Here is a 16,413-nt window from a genome sequence, read left to right on the forward strand (position 1 = left end):
AAAAAACAAAACAAAAAAAAGAAGCTTGCTGCCCGAGGGCTAAGGGATCCATAGGCTCACAATGAGGCCTGGAGACACATAGGTGGCTTTGCAGGCAACATCACCTTCACGAGCGTAATATTAAAAGGATTCAAATGGGGATTTGCTGCGTTTGTGGTAGCTTTAGTGGCTGAATATTTCTGGATTCCTGGAATAATGATAAGAAGCATCACTGAAGAGAGCACTTTGTGATGTCTCTTTCATAAAAGTAAGATTCTCTCGCTGTAGCATCCTCGGTTGTATGTTTGTCCTTGAAAGAATATCAGTATGGTTTAATAAAGTAAGAAAAACTGAAAAAAAAAAAAAAAAGTCCTAGAGATCCTATTGTCTCCACCTCCCCTCTAGGTGTGATGAGACTACAGGTGTACACTGACCACTGAGCCTCTTTTTTACATGGATGTTAGGGGATTAAATCATGTCTTTGCTCCACTAACTGATCTATTACAGTAGTTCAAAATACACATTTTTTTTTTCATTTAAAAGAGTTGTATAGCATTGGGGGGGGGTTGTTTTGAGATAAGGTCTCCCTCTATATCCCAGGCTGGCCTTGAACTCAGAGATCTGCCTGCCTCTGTCTCCCAAACATTGTTATTAAAGGTGTATATCACCATGCCTAGCAAAAACATGGGTTTTTAAAAATCCATTTCTGGGGCTAATGGTATGGTTTTGTGGTTAAGAGCACTTGCTGCCAGGCCTGGCAACCTGAGTTTGACCCCTGGAACCCACAGTGGAAGCAAAGAACCAACTCCCAAGAGCTGTCCTCTGACTTCCACATCATACCATGGCACCTACCCCCCACTCTCAAAATAAATGTAAAAACAATTTTTAAAAATCTGTTTCTGGTTCAATTCAAGAAACACACATTAAAGGCCAACTATCTACATCATGCTCTAAGGTTTTGGGACAAGAAGACAAACTAAATGAGCTCCTTACTCTCACGAGAGACAAGAAAGGTAACTGTGAATTCACAGAATGCACAGAGCATACAATGCTAAGGTGAGATGGCACCCATTTAAAGGCCAACTCAGGCCCCAAGGCTTGTAGAACAGGTGGGACCTACGGAAGCTGAAGGTAGAGCGACAGATCCCATGCTGAAGAACACTGACTAGATATACCGGGAAGGGAAGATGGTGTTGGAAGAACCAGACCAGGAGGCTATGCTGAAAGCAGGTCTCGAGACACCATACTTAGGGGCACATGGTTATCTACCTTGTGGGAAGCCAGCACTGAACACTGGATAACCTTTGCCACCCAATGCTAACAGGAGGGAGCCTGCAGAAGAGGGGCTTGTATCTTCCTGCCGACCCTAAGTGGGCTTAGGGTCATAACCTTTCTGCCAGGATAACTTAGGACAGATTTCAAATGCAAATAATTTTAATACTATGGTTGAAATAAAATGAAATGTGAGCTCCTACCTTATTTATAGAAAACCAAAAGCACTTAGTAGTCCTGTACTGGTGCCAGCCAACAACTAACCAAGAACATGTGACAATAATCTAGGAATATGGGTGGAACAGGCTCAAAGGCCTACTTACCAATGATAAATTTTTGATAAAGCCCAGCACTATCAAATACACCCTTCAGTTATTAAGTTCAAGTGCTAATTACACTTACTGTTATCAATGTAAGCTACAGGGAAATGACTGAGAGCCAGAAGAAAGCTTCCTTCTGGCCTTCTGACCCAATGAAAAGGCAGACAGGTAGATGCTCCTTAAATGACCCAGTGTCCACTGAATGTCACCTACCTACAGGATGGCTAGTGCTACTCTGAGGGGCAAGCCCTGATGTCCTAGCCACAGCGGACAAGGTTGGCTTCATGCTTTCCACCCTCCCCCTCCAACCTATGAATCTATTCTGACTTGTAGGCTCTTGAGTTCTTCCAGAAAATGTCCTGGGAATGATTTTCAGTGTGACTATGTGACTACCTTATATGAACAGGTCTCAGACCAATGCAAGAGTAGCCAGAGAAGGCAAACTACAAATGTTTGAAAGAATTCAAGAGGAAGAGCAGAACCTGGGACACTTCTATCCACTCAGTCAATCCCTAGGCAGGAAGCCCCTTTCCCAGTCAGGATAGGACCACTGCCCATCACCACCCCATTTATGAGGGAAACCTCACGGTATGCTGTGATCCATTCTTACTGGTACCCATTGCAATAAGCCAGTGAAAACCAGAGACCTGATGGAAGCATGCCTGTAATCCTACTCCTTTTGAAGCTGAGGTATTGTTACACAGCAGGCAAATAAAATAAAAAACCAAACTAACAAAAAAACTATAGAGTAAGCCGGGCGTGGTGGCGCACACCTTTAATCCCAGCACTCGGGAGGCAGAGGCAGGCGGATTTCCGAGTTCGAGGCCAGCCTGGTCTACAAAGTGAGTTCCAGGACAGCCAGGGGTACACAGAGAAACCCTGTCTCGAAAAACCAAAAAAAAAAAAAAAAAAAACTATAGAGTAATCATGATTAGACGTCAGTAAAAACACCAATTGAACACAATTGAAGCGCCATTACAATAATGTTTTTATGGCATAGTATGCGTGACAGAAGTTTCCAAACTTTCTGTTTGGGTACATGAACTAAATTGTTATGGATACCTAAGAATAACAAAGTAAAGCTGCCTTAGCTCTGACCTATATAGGGTTCATAGAAGGCATGCTGTACTAAACTATAAGTGGCTAAATTATCAGATCACATTGAAGCAGGTTGGGGGCTAGCCTGTCAGTCCTACACGATCTTCCATCCATACACATTCCCTGCCTCTCCATCTCTCAGGAGTACAGTCTGTCTCTCAATGTGCTCTAACCAATGTAATGAGCTGCAGTATGAGACCTGAGCCCAGATCTCAGGGAGTTTGCAGCCACTCCTTATCACTGGAACTTCCCTGTGCAGCAGCTGAGGAGCAGGACAGCAACTACCACCATATCCCTCAGCTATAACTACCTGGACATGTCTGGCTACATGTGACTACTATGAGAGACTAGGAGCCTTCAGCTGCTTCAGTCAAGAAATACAATACATTGATACCACTCAAGATGCAGTTGGTGGAGGGGACCGAAGAGATGGCTCAGCACTTAAGAGCACTGGTTGCTCTTCCTGAGGTCCTGAGTTCAATTCCCAGCAACCACATGGTAGCTCACAACTGTCTGTAATGGAATCTGATTCCCTCTTCTGGTGTGCATGAAAACAGAGCACTCAAATGCATAAAATAAATATATCTTTTAAAGGTGCAGTTTGGGAACAGTTTGTTATACCAATGGTCTTGGAAACCAGGCTTTCCCACAGGGAAGTATTATAGGCAGCATATCATACTCTTCTCTTAAGCAGACTGAGGACATTCTGTAGGAATGGGCCCAGATCTGCACATGACACAACTCATGAGGCCATTGGAAAGTGATTATCTGTGGTCATCTGTGCTGATTTGGCTAGGACCTACCTTCACAGTAGTGACTGGGCCTTTTAAGGGGGGCCCTAGTGTAGCTGGGTAAAGTTGCTACTCCAAGGGTTCTTGTAGAATGCTGAAGTCTTCAAGTCACCACCTACTCACAGTCTAAACACTGAGTTAAACAAAAGTCAGGGAAGCCTCGAATTGGGGAGGAAGCCAAGGTACAGGAAGTCTCAAGAATGAACAGGCTGGCTCTACAATATGCTATCTTCTCCTTTCTAAACACTGGCATTGGCCCCTCAGGAAACCTTTCCTAGTCCTCATGCCATGTAGAGAAACTGAGCTGCTTCTTGGACTGCCAAAGCCAGTTCTTTGACTTTCCCACCAGGAGAACATTCTGGCTGCTCCAGGTTAAGCTGCCCATAGCAACTCAATTCTTTCTTGGCGCTGTCCTTTCCCTTAAAATCTGTTTTGGTTTCTCCCTTTCTATTTTGATTTTTTGTTTTTATTTTTGCTTTAAACTATAGTACAAGGGGACGACAGAAACAACAAAGTGTGTCCTGAAAGATGTAGTAATCATCAGAGTAGCTTCTCCGTTGCCACTTGGCCTGAATTAGTTCTCAAGGCCTCACTGGCCAGTCTCACTCTCTACTGAAGAGGGTTCACACACTCATGACACCTAACAAAATACAAAATAAGCAAACACCTTTTGACTTAACTGTGAAACTTCTTTTAGATTCCTTTAGAACCTAAGTATTATTCTGTCTGAGGGCCTTTCCTCTCAACCTGCCACTTGCTGAGGTTAGAAGCCCTTGCTAAGTCCCACCTCCAATCCTACCCTTCCTCATCTCTCACAGCTCAGAACAATCTGCACTTCCCTTCAGAAGTTCAAGGGTTCTCCTTCTCTCTGCTGAGCCAACTCACATACACTGCTAGTTAACAGTCACCAATCAACATAGTTCTCACACCAGCAAAGTGGCCATGATCTGCAAACTGACACACGAGACAGCTGAAGAGGCTGCTTTACAACTCCTGCTGCCTTCAGGAGTTAGTTAATGGGCATCCCTAGTTAACCATAAATGCATACCCATTAGAAGTACAAATATTATGCACAAGTCTGGGCTGGTGTAGTTAGTTTAACACAAAAAGCTGCAATTATTGAAATCACTCTTGGTAGAAGTTGTTGAAGATCATTGAGAGGTAGCTTTCAAGTCCTGATTGTTGAAATCCTATTTAAGTTGACTACAGACTCTAAGTATATGTTATTTTCATAATCATTCAAAATCAACTACAAGCTTGCATGAGGACCTGAATTTGATCCCTATGTCCTATACAAAACAGCAAACGAAACAACATGAAACAAAACAGCACAGTAACATCCACCTATCTCTAGCATCAGAGACTTCAGAGGCGGGATGCCTGGCACTCACTGGCCATCCAGCTCAACCTACTTGATGACCTCCAGGAGAGTAAATGGCTCCTGAGGAGTAAGACCTGAGGTTGACCTCTGACTTCCATATGTGTACTCATATGCATTTGTACACATATACAGACACATGAATAATATACTTAAAAATGACCTGGGACTGGGGGCTAGGGATAGAGCTCAGTGGGACAGTACTTGTCTAGAGACATAAGGTACCAGGTTAAATCCTTAATACCACAAAGTAAAAGGGAAGAATGGTGGAATGCATTCTAGAGTGCATACTACATTCCTAGTACCCTGTAAATAAAAACAAATCACAAATAAAATAAAAAATCTTTAGGGGTCAGGGAGATGGCTTAGAAGATCAAATGCCTGCCACGCAAACACAAGGTCCTGAGTTCAGACCTCTAGCACTCATGTAAAAGCTGGGTGCAGGGCTGGAGAGATGGCTCAGCAGGCAAGAGCACTGACTGCTCTTCAGAAGGTCCTGAGTTCAAATCCCAGTAACCACATGGTGGCTCACAACCACCTGTAATGAGATCTGACGCTCTCTCTGGTACATTTGAAAACAGCTACAGTATATTTATTTATAATAATAAAGAAATCTTAAAAAAAAAAAAAAAAAGCTGGGTGTGGTAGCACATGCCTCTAATCCCACACTGGGAGGGAGTGGGGTTGAGACAGGCAGCAGACAATCAGAGCTCACTAGTCAGCTAGTCCACAATCAGTAAATTCTGTTTGAATTTAGTTTGAAACCCTGTCTCAAAACATAAGGTGGGCAGCAAAAAAGACCCCAACATTGACCTCTGACCCACACATACATGTGTGCACACATATGCACACCAAAAACAAAACAAACAGAAAACACCCCAGAAAATGCCTTTTATGTGCCAAAGGGCATTCCTAAAATGTTTTCTACCAGGTGCAGTTGTACTTTTAATCCCAGCACTCAGAAGGTAGAAGCAGGTTGATCTCTGTTTGAGGCCAGCCTGCTCTACATGGCTAGTTTCAGACCAACTGGGGCTACTTAATGAGACCTAACTAAAAAAAAAAAAAAAAAATTCATTAATTTAAAAAAAAAACAAAACTTCTGAATTCTTCCCAGAAATAACCAGTAAAAGAGCACTAAAGTAGCGTCCTGTAGACTGTTCGGCATAGGCACTCCCTTTCAAAAGAGCACAGTAGGAAGCCCCTCCACCACCACAGACAATGAACATACTGACTGCAAGACGACCTAACCTGTAGGTCCCTGCCTTGAGTACACTCAGGCACCACAGAAACGGGCAAATGTATATTAGGGACAGAAATGGTCCTATTTTTCTAGGTGCAGTCAAAGCAGTGTCACTGCAGTGGAGTGAAAAGGTGAATGTGACTTGTCATGTGGACTATGATTTGTGTCTTTCCCCTGCTGTCTAGTTCACTCACAGAAAATCATTGTTTCATGAGCAAGGAAGGAGGGGCAGGCCAGAAAGGGCAACAGGCCAAAGGAAAGTGATGGCTCTCCACCTAGTTTCTGAATGCAGAGTCCCTCACTCCTGCAGCAGCCACCTGAACTATGGTTCTTATGGACTTTAGGAGTGGACAAGCAAGACACATAGAGACTGAATCGTGGCGTACACCTTTAGTTCCAATACTCCAGAGGCAGAGGCAGGCGGATTTCTGAGTTCGAGGCCAGCCTGGTCTACAGAGTGAGTGCCAGGATAGTCAGGGCTACACAGAGAAACCCTGTCTCGAAAAACAACAATGAAAGAAGGAAGGGAGGGAGGGAGGGAGGGAGGGAAGGAGGGAGAGGTATCAATGAAGGAAATTAGAAAGAAGGGAAACTGTGAACTGGGGAGGTATAAGGCATAGAATGTTGCAGTCGTGAGCTGTGGGAAAGCTCCATGGCAGGACAGGCAGGAAGGGCAAAGCAGGAGCAGTCACCAGCATCTTCAAGACAAGCGCTGGGGCACTAAGGAAAAGGACCGGAAAGACCTGGATACAATACTAGAGCTGGAGTCCTGTCTCTCCTGAATAAAGCAAGACCAGGGGCTTAGCAGTCCTCAACTACCTGCTTGTTTTAAGACTACTGAGATCACACATGTGTCATCATGCTTCGCTAGTTCTGTTTTTAAAACATAAACACAGATGTCGTTCTTCTATGTGTCCCCAACATGTTAAGACATTAAAGGGAGCTTTAAATGCTAATACAGGCCAGTAGCAGAATTCCTTAAGTACCTATGATAGCCTAGAACAGATAGTCTCAGAGAGGACCAAACTCAGGACAAAAGGACAGTAGACCCAGTACAGAGGTAGATTCAATTAGAAGAAGACACAATTCCGTGGAGCAGCACAGGAAGAAGGGACAGAGAGTTCTGACCCACTGCGATACTTTGACCAGACATAATTTTCACAATCACACATATGATCATTTTTCTGTGGAATGCTGGGGACTAAATCAGGGCCACATATACGAGGGGCAAACACAGAACTAATAAACTAGACACCCCCAGCCATCTTAAAAGTTGTTTCTGTGGCTACTGTTTTAAATAGAGATGGCCAAGCATGCTGCCTCATGTCTGTAATCCCAGAACTTGAGAGACAAAGGTACATGGATCTCCCAGTTCGAGGCCAACCTGGTCTATACAATGAATTCCAAGACAGCCAGGGCTACACAGAGACTCTTGTCTCAAACCAAACCAAACCAAACACAAAAAACAAAAACAAAAACAACCCTAAACCCTCTCTGGTACTGGAGATGAAAGCATTCTTTTGTTTTGTTTTGTTTTATTTATTTTGTGTCAGATCCCCTGGAACTGTAGTTACAGATGGTTGTGCACCATGTGGCTGCTGAGAACTCAACTTAGGTCCTCTGCAAGAGCAACTGGGGAACCACCTCTGTAGTTCCTTTATTTAAAGACAGCTGTCTCATGACCTGTGCTGTCCTCTCTCTTGGAGCTAAGATGACGCTGGATTTCCGGTTTTCTTGCCACTCCTTCCCAAGTACACAAGGAAATTACTATTTGCCATCGCCATACCCAGTTTACAAAGTGCTAAGGACTGAAAGCAGGGATTCTATGTGCCAGGCAAGCATCATGTATGTTGTTTTCATACACATACATGTATGTGCAGAGGCTAGAAGCTGACATAGGGTATCTTCCTTGACACTTTTTATCTTTTTTTTGTTTTGGTTTGGTTTTTTTGAGACAGGGTGTTTTTGGTTTTTTTTTTTTTTGTTTTTTTTTTTGGTTTTCCGATACAGGGTTTCTCTGTATAGCCCTGGCTGTCCTGGAACTCACTTTGTAGACCAGGCTGGCCTCCAACTCAGAAATCTGCCTGCCTCTGCCTCCCAAGTGCTGGGACTAAAGGCGTGTGCCACCACGCCCGGCTTTATCTTATTTTTTAAGGCAAGTTAAACTTTGCTAGCTAGCTAGGCAAACTCACAAAGACCCTCTAATTCCTGCACCAGCTCTGGAATAAATTCTAGGTGCACGTTGGCTGCCTAGTTTTTATATGTGTGCTGGGAGCAGTGTGTGCTTATGAACTTAGGCCCTCCTGGCTGTACAGCAAGCACTTCACCAACTGGGTCATCTCCCCAGACCCAAAGCATTTTTTAATGAAGTAATTCTAAGGTTATAGGACATAACACTCTATAGTCATAGGGATCTCTGAAAATGTGACTTAAATTATGGGTCATCTCTCTCAAAAAAGGCACATGCAACGTGTGTGTATGTGTGTGTGTGTGTGTGTGTGTGTAATACAATTTGAAGAGGACTACTTAGCTGTGAACAAGGCAGAAGAGAGGTCAAAGTTCTGTCAGCCTACAACCAAGATCTCTAGTGGGGCCTGCCCTTCAATCAGCTTCTTGTACCTCTTTCCACAGGTAGCAGGGCAGAGCAATGCCTGAGTCTGTAAGAGTAACTCAAACTCTTAGTAACAGATACAGGCATAAACTCTGCTCCAAGGACCTTCAACCTGCACACATCTTCAATTAAAGAACAAAATCTCTTACATGTATACTATTCACCCTCCCAAAAGTGTTTCCATGAAACTCTCATACTGATTGACCCCAAGACACCAATCCCACCACCAACAGTCTCTATGGGGAGCAAGCAGATGGTAGCTGAGCATTCTTGCCCCACTCTTAGTGTTATGACAGACTTTCTTCAATACTCTCTCACCCTAATTATCACATGCTGCTTTCTCTGATAACCACAACCATGCAGGGAGAAGGGAAAACAAAACAAAATCCTTTTCAAGGAATACTATCCAACTGTTTAGAGAACAAAAGCTATCATACCCCACAAAAATCTCCTCCTTTAGTAGGTAGGCACGCCAGTGTATGTCCTGCAATCTCAGTAGTACAACAGTAAAAGCAAGAGGATTCAGAATTGAAGGACAACCTGGACAACCTAACACATTTCAGGTTAGCCTGAACTACATGGCTCAGAGGTTACACTTTCTTCAAAGTCCACAAGGAGAAAATGAAGAGGTTTGGTAGGAATTTCAGAGCAGTAACAATTTAAAAGTTTGAGGGTGAGAAGGTAAAAGTGTGGCCCTTGCTCCTGCAAAATAAAGTCCTGGATTTAAAACAAACAAACAAGCAAACAAATAGATAAATAAACAAAAACTATGAACCTAATAACAGATCAATGGATAAAGGATGCCTTCTGGTAAGATGGGTGATTCAATAGTGCAAATAGGCCTGGTCCACAGTGAAGACAACCATCTTGGCTGAGCATGGCCTCCATGAAGACAATCATCGTGACTGTGTCATTTCCTTCTATTCTCCAAAGACTTAGAGCAGGGGGAGCTGTGGACTACACACTCTTACCATCGCACCACACTGCAACCCCTGCATCAAGCTGGCTTCCATATCCAAAAATGAAGAAATGACCATCATAACCCATGAACAGTCACTGGCCATAAACAGAAGAAACCAATTCTGGCACTAATGCTTGGCTAGCCAAGGGGAGGTGGATACAATGTGGTAGTTTTGGGATCCTCCAATTAAGCACAGCACATCTCCACATAGTCTGAACTAGTCACCCTCAGAAAGGATTCAGGCAAATATCGAAGAAAAGGGTCTAAGAAGAAAAGTGCCCATGTAAATGATACAGAGAAATCAAAGACAAGAGAAAAATAGAAACACAAGGATCTAAACAGCTGTTTATCTAGAAAGTCCATGTGGTGCATTTAAACTGTCACAAATGCACATGACACGTTCTCTCGGAGTAGTCAGGATGGAGAGCGTCTCCAGGTCCCATTCTTTCCCACAGATTTTCTTTCTTCAGAGAGCTTCATCCTAAAGCAACCTTCAGGGAGATCCTGGAGGGCCAGACTTCCGCTTCCTCACATGGTCGCCAGATCACACTTGCATTTCCTCAGATCCTTGAAGGGCTGGCTACACATGCTTCATTGTATGCTTTGAGTGTTGAGCTCATTGCTGGATATAACTCAAGAGGACTGTGGTTTCCACTGAGGCCGCACTGAGTGTGACGCAGTAGACATGGTGGATGGCGCCGGGCTCTAGTTGCCTGCCCGCCCACTGACTCCTCTGGATATCCTCACTTACCTGGCAGTCAGTGAGCACCTGACCACATACAGAGCAGAGGGCCACTCTGGGAGCCTTACCTTATGTACACTTTTGGGATTCTCCAACCAGGCACAGTACATTTCCTCCACATAGTTCGAACTAGTCCCACTAAGAAATGGTTCAGCAGCTACAGGTGCAGAATAGCACCGAATCTGTTGAAACGTCCTAATTGCTGCTGGTTTGTTTTGTGAAAATGTCTTAACAGTCTGGGAGGCTGTCAATGGCCTTAACTTAGCAGCACAAGTCCTTAAATGAAACATTTTGTCCTGAAGCGTTCCACAAGTACCTGTTTAAAAAAAAAAAAAGAGAGAGAAGTTTTAAAAGAATGTTAAAGAGATAAAACTTGCCCAGCTGTTGAAGAAAAATACACTAGCTTAAAAGGGTTCACAACAGCCAATGACTTGTTCAGAGCCTAGCCTACAAGCTCAAGAGCAAGACAGAGCGTGACTGTCAAACTGGCATACCCACGTCCCCTAAGATGCCTGGACTAGCCCCAGAGATGTAGGCACAGAGTGGCAAGCTTTACCATCTGACTCCTAAGTCATTTTCATTTATAGAAGATATTAAACGACTGCAGGAAAAACAGTAAGGCTTGGTTAAGAATTATCGTTAACTGCAAAATGGCATTCTCTAACATATCCAGAAACCATTGAGTGTTCGCTGTGCTCTTAGTATTGGAAGTAGAAGAATTTGACTTTGCTTATTCTCAGGTAAGTTACCCCTTGAGAAATAAAAATAAAATGCCAGAGAAAGCTTGGCCCCAACAGAACAAATATCTTGAGAGCTTCAAATCCTCCTTAAAATGACTCATCATAAAGTTTGTCCTTCAGCAAATGGCACAACACTTTACCTAAAAATTACCAGAATACTTGCTTGTTATTCACACTGAGATTTAAATTCCAATTAGCTTAGTATATGTAGCCTGTCCTTCAGCCTTCTCTCTTACATATGTGGTAAGAAAACTGTGGGCAGGTCTTAAGACACAATTCCAAGGGCTTTGCCTAATACATAAGAACAATACATTGAGGCTGGAGGGATGACTCCAGCATTTAAGAGCATTTGTGGTTTGAGTCCCAGTATTGATATGGCTCACAACATTCTATAACTCCAGTTCCAGGGGATCTTGAGTCCTCTTCTGACCTCACAGCATTAGGTATGCACATGGTGCACATTTATACGTGCAGGCAAAACAAACACATACAAATTTTAAAAAACTGAAAAACTGAAATAACACACCTTTAATCCCAGCACGCGGGAGGCAGAGGCAGGTGGATTTCTGAGTTCGAGGCCAGCCTGGTCTACAGAGTTCCAGGACAGCCAAGGCTATACAGAGAAACCCTGTCTCAAACAAACAAACAAACAAACAAACAAAAAACAAAACCATATCAATGGGGGAGTGCCTTTATTCCCAAGAGGAGGCAGAAAAAAGCAGGTGGATAGTGGAATTCCAACTATCTTGGTCTACAGGGCTACATAATGAGACTTTCTCAAAACAAATAATAAAAGAGAAAAAGAAAAAAGATGTGGATCCCTTTACATACAAAATTCAAAGTGGATTCAAGTCTTAACTGTAAGAGGTAAAATTGGAGCTGGAGAGCTGGCTCAATGATTAAGAGAGCTTCTACTGCTCCTTCAGAAAAAAATCAGGTTTGATTCCCAACACCCACCAGGCCACTCCAGATCCAGAGAATCTGACACCCCCTTCTAACCTTCACAGGCACCAGGCATATACATGGCATAAACACACACAGAAAAAAAATTTTTAAAAAGAAGATGTATTGGGGGAAAAAGATGAAAAAAGAAATAGTAGCCTAAGCTCAAACGCACAGTGCTTGTCTAGCATAGGCAAGACCTTGGATTAAACATCAGAAACCCACTGCAGTGGGGATGCTAATATACAAGAGAATAAAAAAACCTGAAAGATCAGAACCAAGAAAAACGTATTTTTAAGTTAAATACTTAGGCAGGTGTCAATAAGCAGACAGGCCAGTGGGGGTGGATGTGAGGAGGTATTTTTAAGAGGTGTTGCACAAAAACCAACACCTGTAATCCTACTCTGGAGACTGAGGCAGGAACATTCAAATGTTATCATATATATTATGTATGTGGCATATATACTTATATATTAGCTATAGTCTATTAAATGGGTACATATTAAATATAAATATGTGTACACATAGGTGCATGCACTGACGCACATGTGTGTATATGCCCACGGTCAATCTCTGATGTTATTCCTCAAGTGCTGTACACTTTTTTTGGAGACAGTGTAGCTCACTTGTCTACAATTTGTCAAATGAGCTAGGCTTGCTGGCCAGGGAGCCCCAAGGATCCACCCTCTTCTGCCTCCCCAGCCCTAGGATTACAAACATGCACTACCACACCCAGGTCCTTGCCCAGTAAGCACTTCACTGATAGTGCCACAGGTATCAATGACACCAACTTGCTATGTAAGCATTACATACTAACTAGGCCTGACTTGTTTGTTCTCTTTGAACTAGAAACAGTAATTACTCTTTGCTCTCTCGTTTTTTTTTTAAATTATAATACAAACAGTAAAGCACTTTGTAAACTTCAAGTGCCTCTATGACTAAAGAATTATAAGAAGCCAGAGACATCTGAGAAATTTAAGGGCCCAAGATAAGTAAGCATCCACTACCTTGGTCTGACGACCCCTCTAACATCTAAACCCTTACTAGAGTGTCTCCATTTTTTAGCAGACCAGCCTACTTAGCCCATCTAAGTGCAGGTATCATCCAGGAGCACTTCCAAAGTCAGATCACTGAGCAAGCTTCCTTAGCTAAGTCTGAACACTGCTGTGGTGTCTCTGTAGCTGTGGCTCTATAGCATCAGAGGTGCCCAAGACTGCAGAGGTCTAAGCAGGGCACTGGTAAGGGCAGAAGTGGAGAGGTACTATAAAGAGGTGTTGCACAATGGCGCATACCTGTAACCCAAGCAGTATGGAACATTTTAGAACTCCAGACCAGTCTCAATGACATCTCAACGAGAACCACAAAATATGGTTTTTTTTTTTTTTGTTTTTTTTTTTTGTTTTGCTTTTTGTTTTGTTTTGGTTTGGTTTGGTTTTTGGTTTTTTGAGACGGGGTTTCTCTGTGTAGCCCTGGCTGTCCTGGAACTCACTTTGTAGACCAGGCTGGCCTCAAACTCAGAAATCCGCCTGCCTCTGCCTCCCCAGTGCTGGGATTAAAGGTGTGCGCCACCAGTGCCCGGCTTATAATATATGTTCTTAAAGAGTGAAAACTATGAAACCTTTATAGAAAGCATGAAAATCTGTCAATATTTTATTAAATGTTAAATTTAAAACAATTGTCTCTGAAAGGTTCGACTGAGGAAGTAAAGTGACTTAAACCTTAACTTTTGGAACCTGGAGACACAGACAGAGCACCCCCCCTCTTATGTCACATGTCTCAGATTAATTAGTAGAGAAGCTCTAAGACATGCCAACAGGAATAGACAAAAGAGTCACAGAGCCTATGCTCTTAAACCAAAGAATAGTGACAGGCAAAGGAGTCCCATCCTCAGTGGTGTCAAAATACAAATCAGGAACTTCATTTCTACCTATACTCCAACCACAATCAGCTGGGAGCCTCAGTCTGACAATTATGCTAAAGTAACCCAAAGGAAGTCAGCAGAAAGAAAAATGACATTAGAAGAAAATTAGCAACATGGAAGATTAAAATTTTAACCCATCACTATAAATCCTAACACATCATCAGGAGAAGCCCAATAGACAAGTAGATAAAACAGAATAAAGTATATGCTGGTCTACAAGAGTATCATTTCCAAGATAGCAACACTGAAAGTCAGGTTGAAAACACACATTTCATGGAAATATTAATCATATTTCCAAGAATAGCCCCATTATTATTTAATAAAATAAACGGCACAGAAAAGGCAATTACCAGCAACTGAAAGGCACATAAATAATGAGAAGATCAATCTACCTTAGAGATAAGCAAGACTAAATGTGTATATACCAAAAAAGAAAGTAGGGGCCTGCAAATTGGACCAGTGTCACCAAACCTGATCACTTGTGGTCAACCCCTAGAACCCACAGGATGAAAGATGAGAACCAGCGCTCACAAGTTGCCCTGTGACATCTACACAAGCACTGTCACATGTGCACATCTCCCTACCCACAAATAAAAGTAACTTTTTAAATTAAAAAAAAGAAAGCTGCATAATATGTGATACAAAATGACAAGGATAGAAAAAAAGAAAAAGACAATTATAGTGTCACTCGTCCTAACGCCACCGACTAATCTACCTGGTTCCACCTTCAAGGGCAAGGCTAGAGGATCAGACAAACAGGGGAACTCCAACGGTGTCCTCTGCTCAATGTCAGAGCACAGGATACACAGACACAAGTAGGGCCTGTAAGGGCAATGAAATCCACAGAAAAGCTGGGGGAAAAATTTACTTCTATTTTTAGTTACACGCTTCTACTTAGGGTCATGAAGCCCAGTTGCACATTCGCAATAGCTTCACTATATAGAGATAACACTTACGGACCTAGAGACCTCCATCGAACACAGGTTGACCCCACTGACCCCACTTGGGCCTGTAGAGGTGTTCCTTGAGTGACCTTTTGACGTCAAGGGTCTAAAACTCCACCCTCCAATGATGCTTAACGCCGCCATTTTCTGATCTTACAGTCAGGAAGTTGAGTTACGCATGCGCACAACACCTAGCCCGTCACTTCTCATTACCTTTAATCCCTTTTCCACACCTCACCCTGCTCCTTCACCGTGTAGATACTCAAATGCCCTACTCTCGGCTCTCCTGTCTTAACATGGTATCCACGTGAGGATTCTTGCCGAACCTGTCACTTCAGAGACTGGCACACTGCTCGGTGGGCAAAAGAAACATGATCTGGTAACTCATGCGAGGGCACAGTAGCAGGCTTCCCAGTCACTCTGCGGATAACTCACATCTGTCACACACTCTCGCGAGGAAAGCGGTGCGTGGATGGTGTTTCTAGGGAAACCAGTGTCACCTTGGCCGACAGCCTGGTTTACCTCATACCGGCAGGTGGGGCTGCCGCAGGCACCAAGGTCAGCGCCGTGTCCGGGCACTGCGAACACAAGGACGGCGGCCTGCTGGGGTCAGCGCACGCAGGACAAAAGAACGCGCGCGGGCCGGAGGAAGCGACCGGTCCACGTGACACGCCGCGACCTTGGGGCTCTCCGGGGCCGCCGGGCCACCTACTCCCTAGCCCGCCACCTTCGCGGCTCCGCCGCCAGAGCCAATAGCACTCGGCCCCCCGACCCCCGGCGCGCGTCCGCGTCCGCCAATCTCCGCCCGCCTGGCGGACCCTGCCACGCCATTGGCTATAACGCCTGTCCGTCAGGTCTCGTCCCCCGCCCACCATCGCCGCCCTCCGCCAGCCCGGCTCTGTCCGGCTTCATGCCCGTCACTCAGGCACTCCGGCTGCAAGGACGCATAGGCCTCACCCTCGGCCGCGAGCTCCGGGTGTCAAGCGCCGAGCTTCCCAGCCCTGGACGGAGCCCGTCTGCCGCACAAGGTTACCTGTCTCCCGTTCAGCTCCACCCGAGTGAGGCGCCGACACCACTCCGGGCTCCAAACTCTCAGCCCCGCCCCGGCGTGTGGCGTCAACGCGTAGCCCGGCCCCAGAGGAGAGGCCTGCAAGACAGGCTGTGGGCGTGGCGTGACGTCACAGAAATGGGTTTCAGTCGCTCGCTCGGGCTTCGCGCCAATGCAGAACTTTGCATCTGGCCAAAGCCAGCCTGTTGCTCACTGTCTTTCGGCTGTCATTAGCAGTTACACGGGAGACGCTTCCGAAGCTTGTTAAGAACCTGGTACATTCAGGGCGTGGGATGCCGTCTGATAATTGAAGCATTTGGCGGACCGAAGCAGGAGCGCTGTGACTTTGAGGCCCACCGGCTTTGTATCCAAAACAAGCTGCCCTAAATAATAGTTGGGTTGGTAAAATGTATCACTGCACAAAAT

The 16,413-nt window shown here is 44.4% G+C and overlaps 1 protein-coding gene across 8 annotated transcripts in view; it reads right to left on the reverse strand.

Moving 5' to 3' along the window:
* Ogdh (oxoglutarate dehydrogenase) overlaps positions 1-16,073 on the reverse strand; it is a 64,395-nt gene extending 48,322 nt beyond the window's left edge. For 4 of the 8 annotated variants that reach the window (XM_021177870.3, XM_029484255.2, XM_021177876.3 and 1 more), the window contains exons 1-2: positions 15,973-16,073; positions 10,461-10,708 (exon numbers count right to left, since the gene is read on the reverse strand). In XM_021177870.3, the coding sequence (XP_021033529.1) occupies positions 10,461-10,682 (222 nt within the window). In that variant the 5' untranslated portion in view covers positions 10,683-10,708; positions 15,973-16,073. Of the gene's footprint in view, positions 1-10,460; positions 10,709-14,955; positions 15,067-15,152; positions 15,330-15,374; positions 15,652-15,896 lie in introns of those variants that run through there. The other 4 variants (XM_029484251.2, XM_029484252.2, XM_029484254.2 and 1 more) reach the window with 4 other exon arrangements.
* Between the last annotated feature and the right edge of the window lie 340 nt (positions 16,074-16,413).

Source organism: Mus caroli, unplaced genomic scaffold (genome assembly GCF_978045245.1).
Source record: "Mus caroli unplaced genomic scaffold, Mus_caroli_1 scaffold_13, whole genome shotgun sequence".
Classification (NCBI taxonomy): domain Eukaryota; kingdom Metazoa; phylum Chordata; class Mammalia; order Rodentia; family Muridae; genus Mus; species Mus caroli.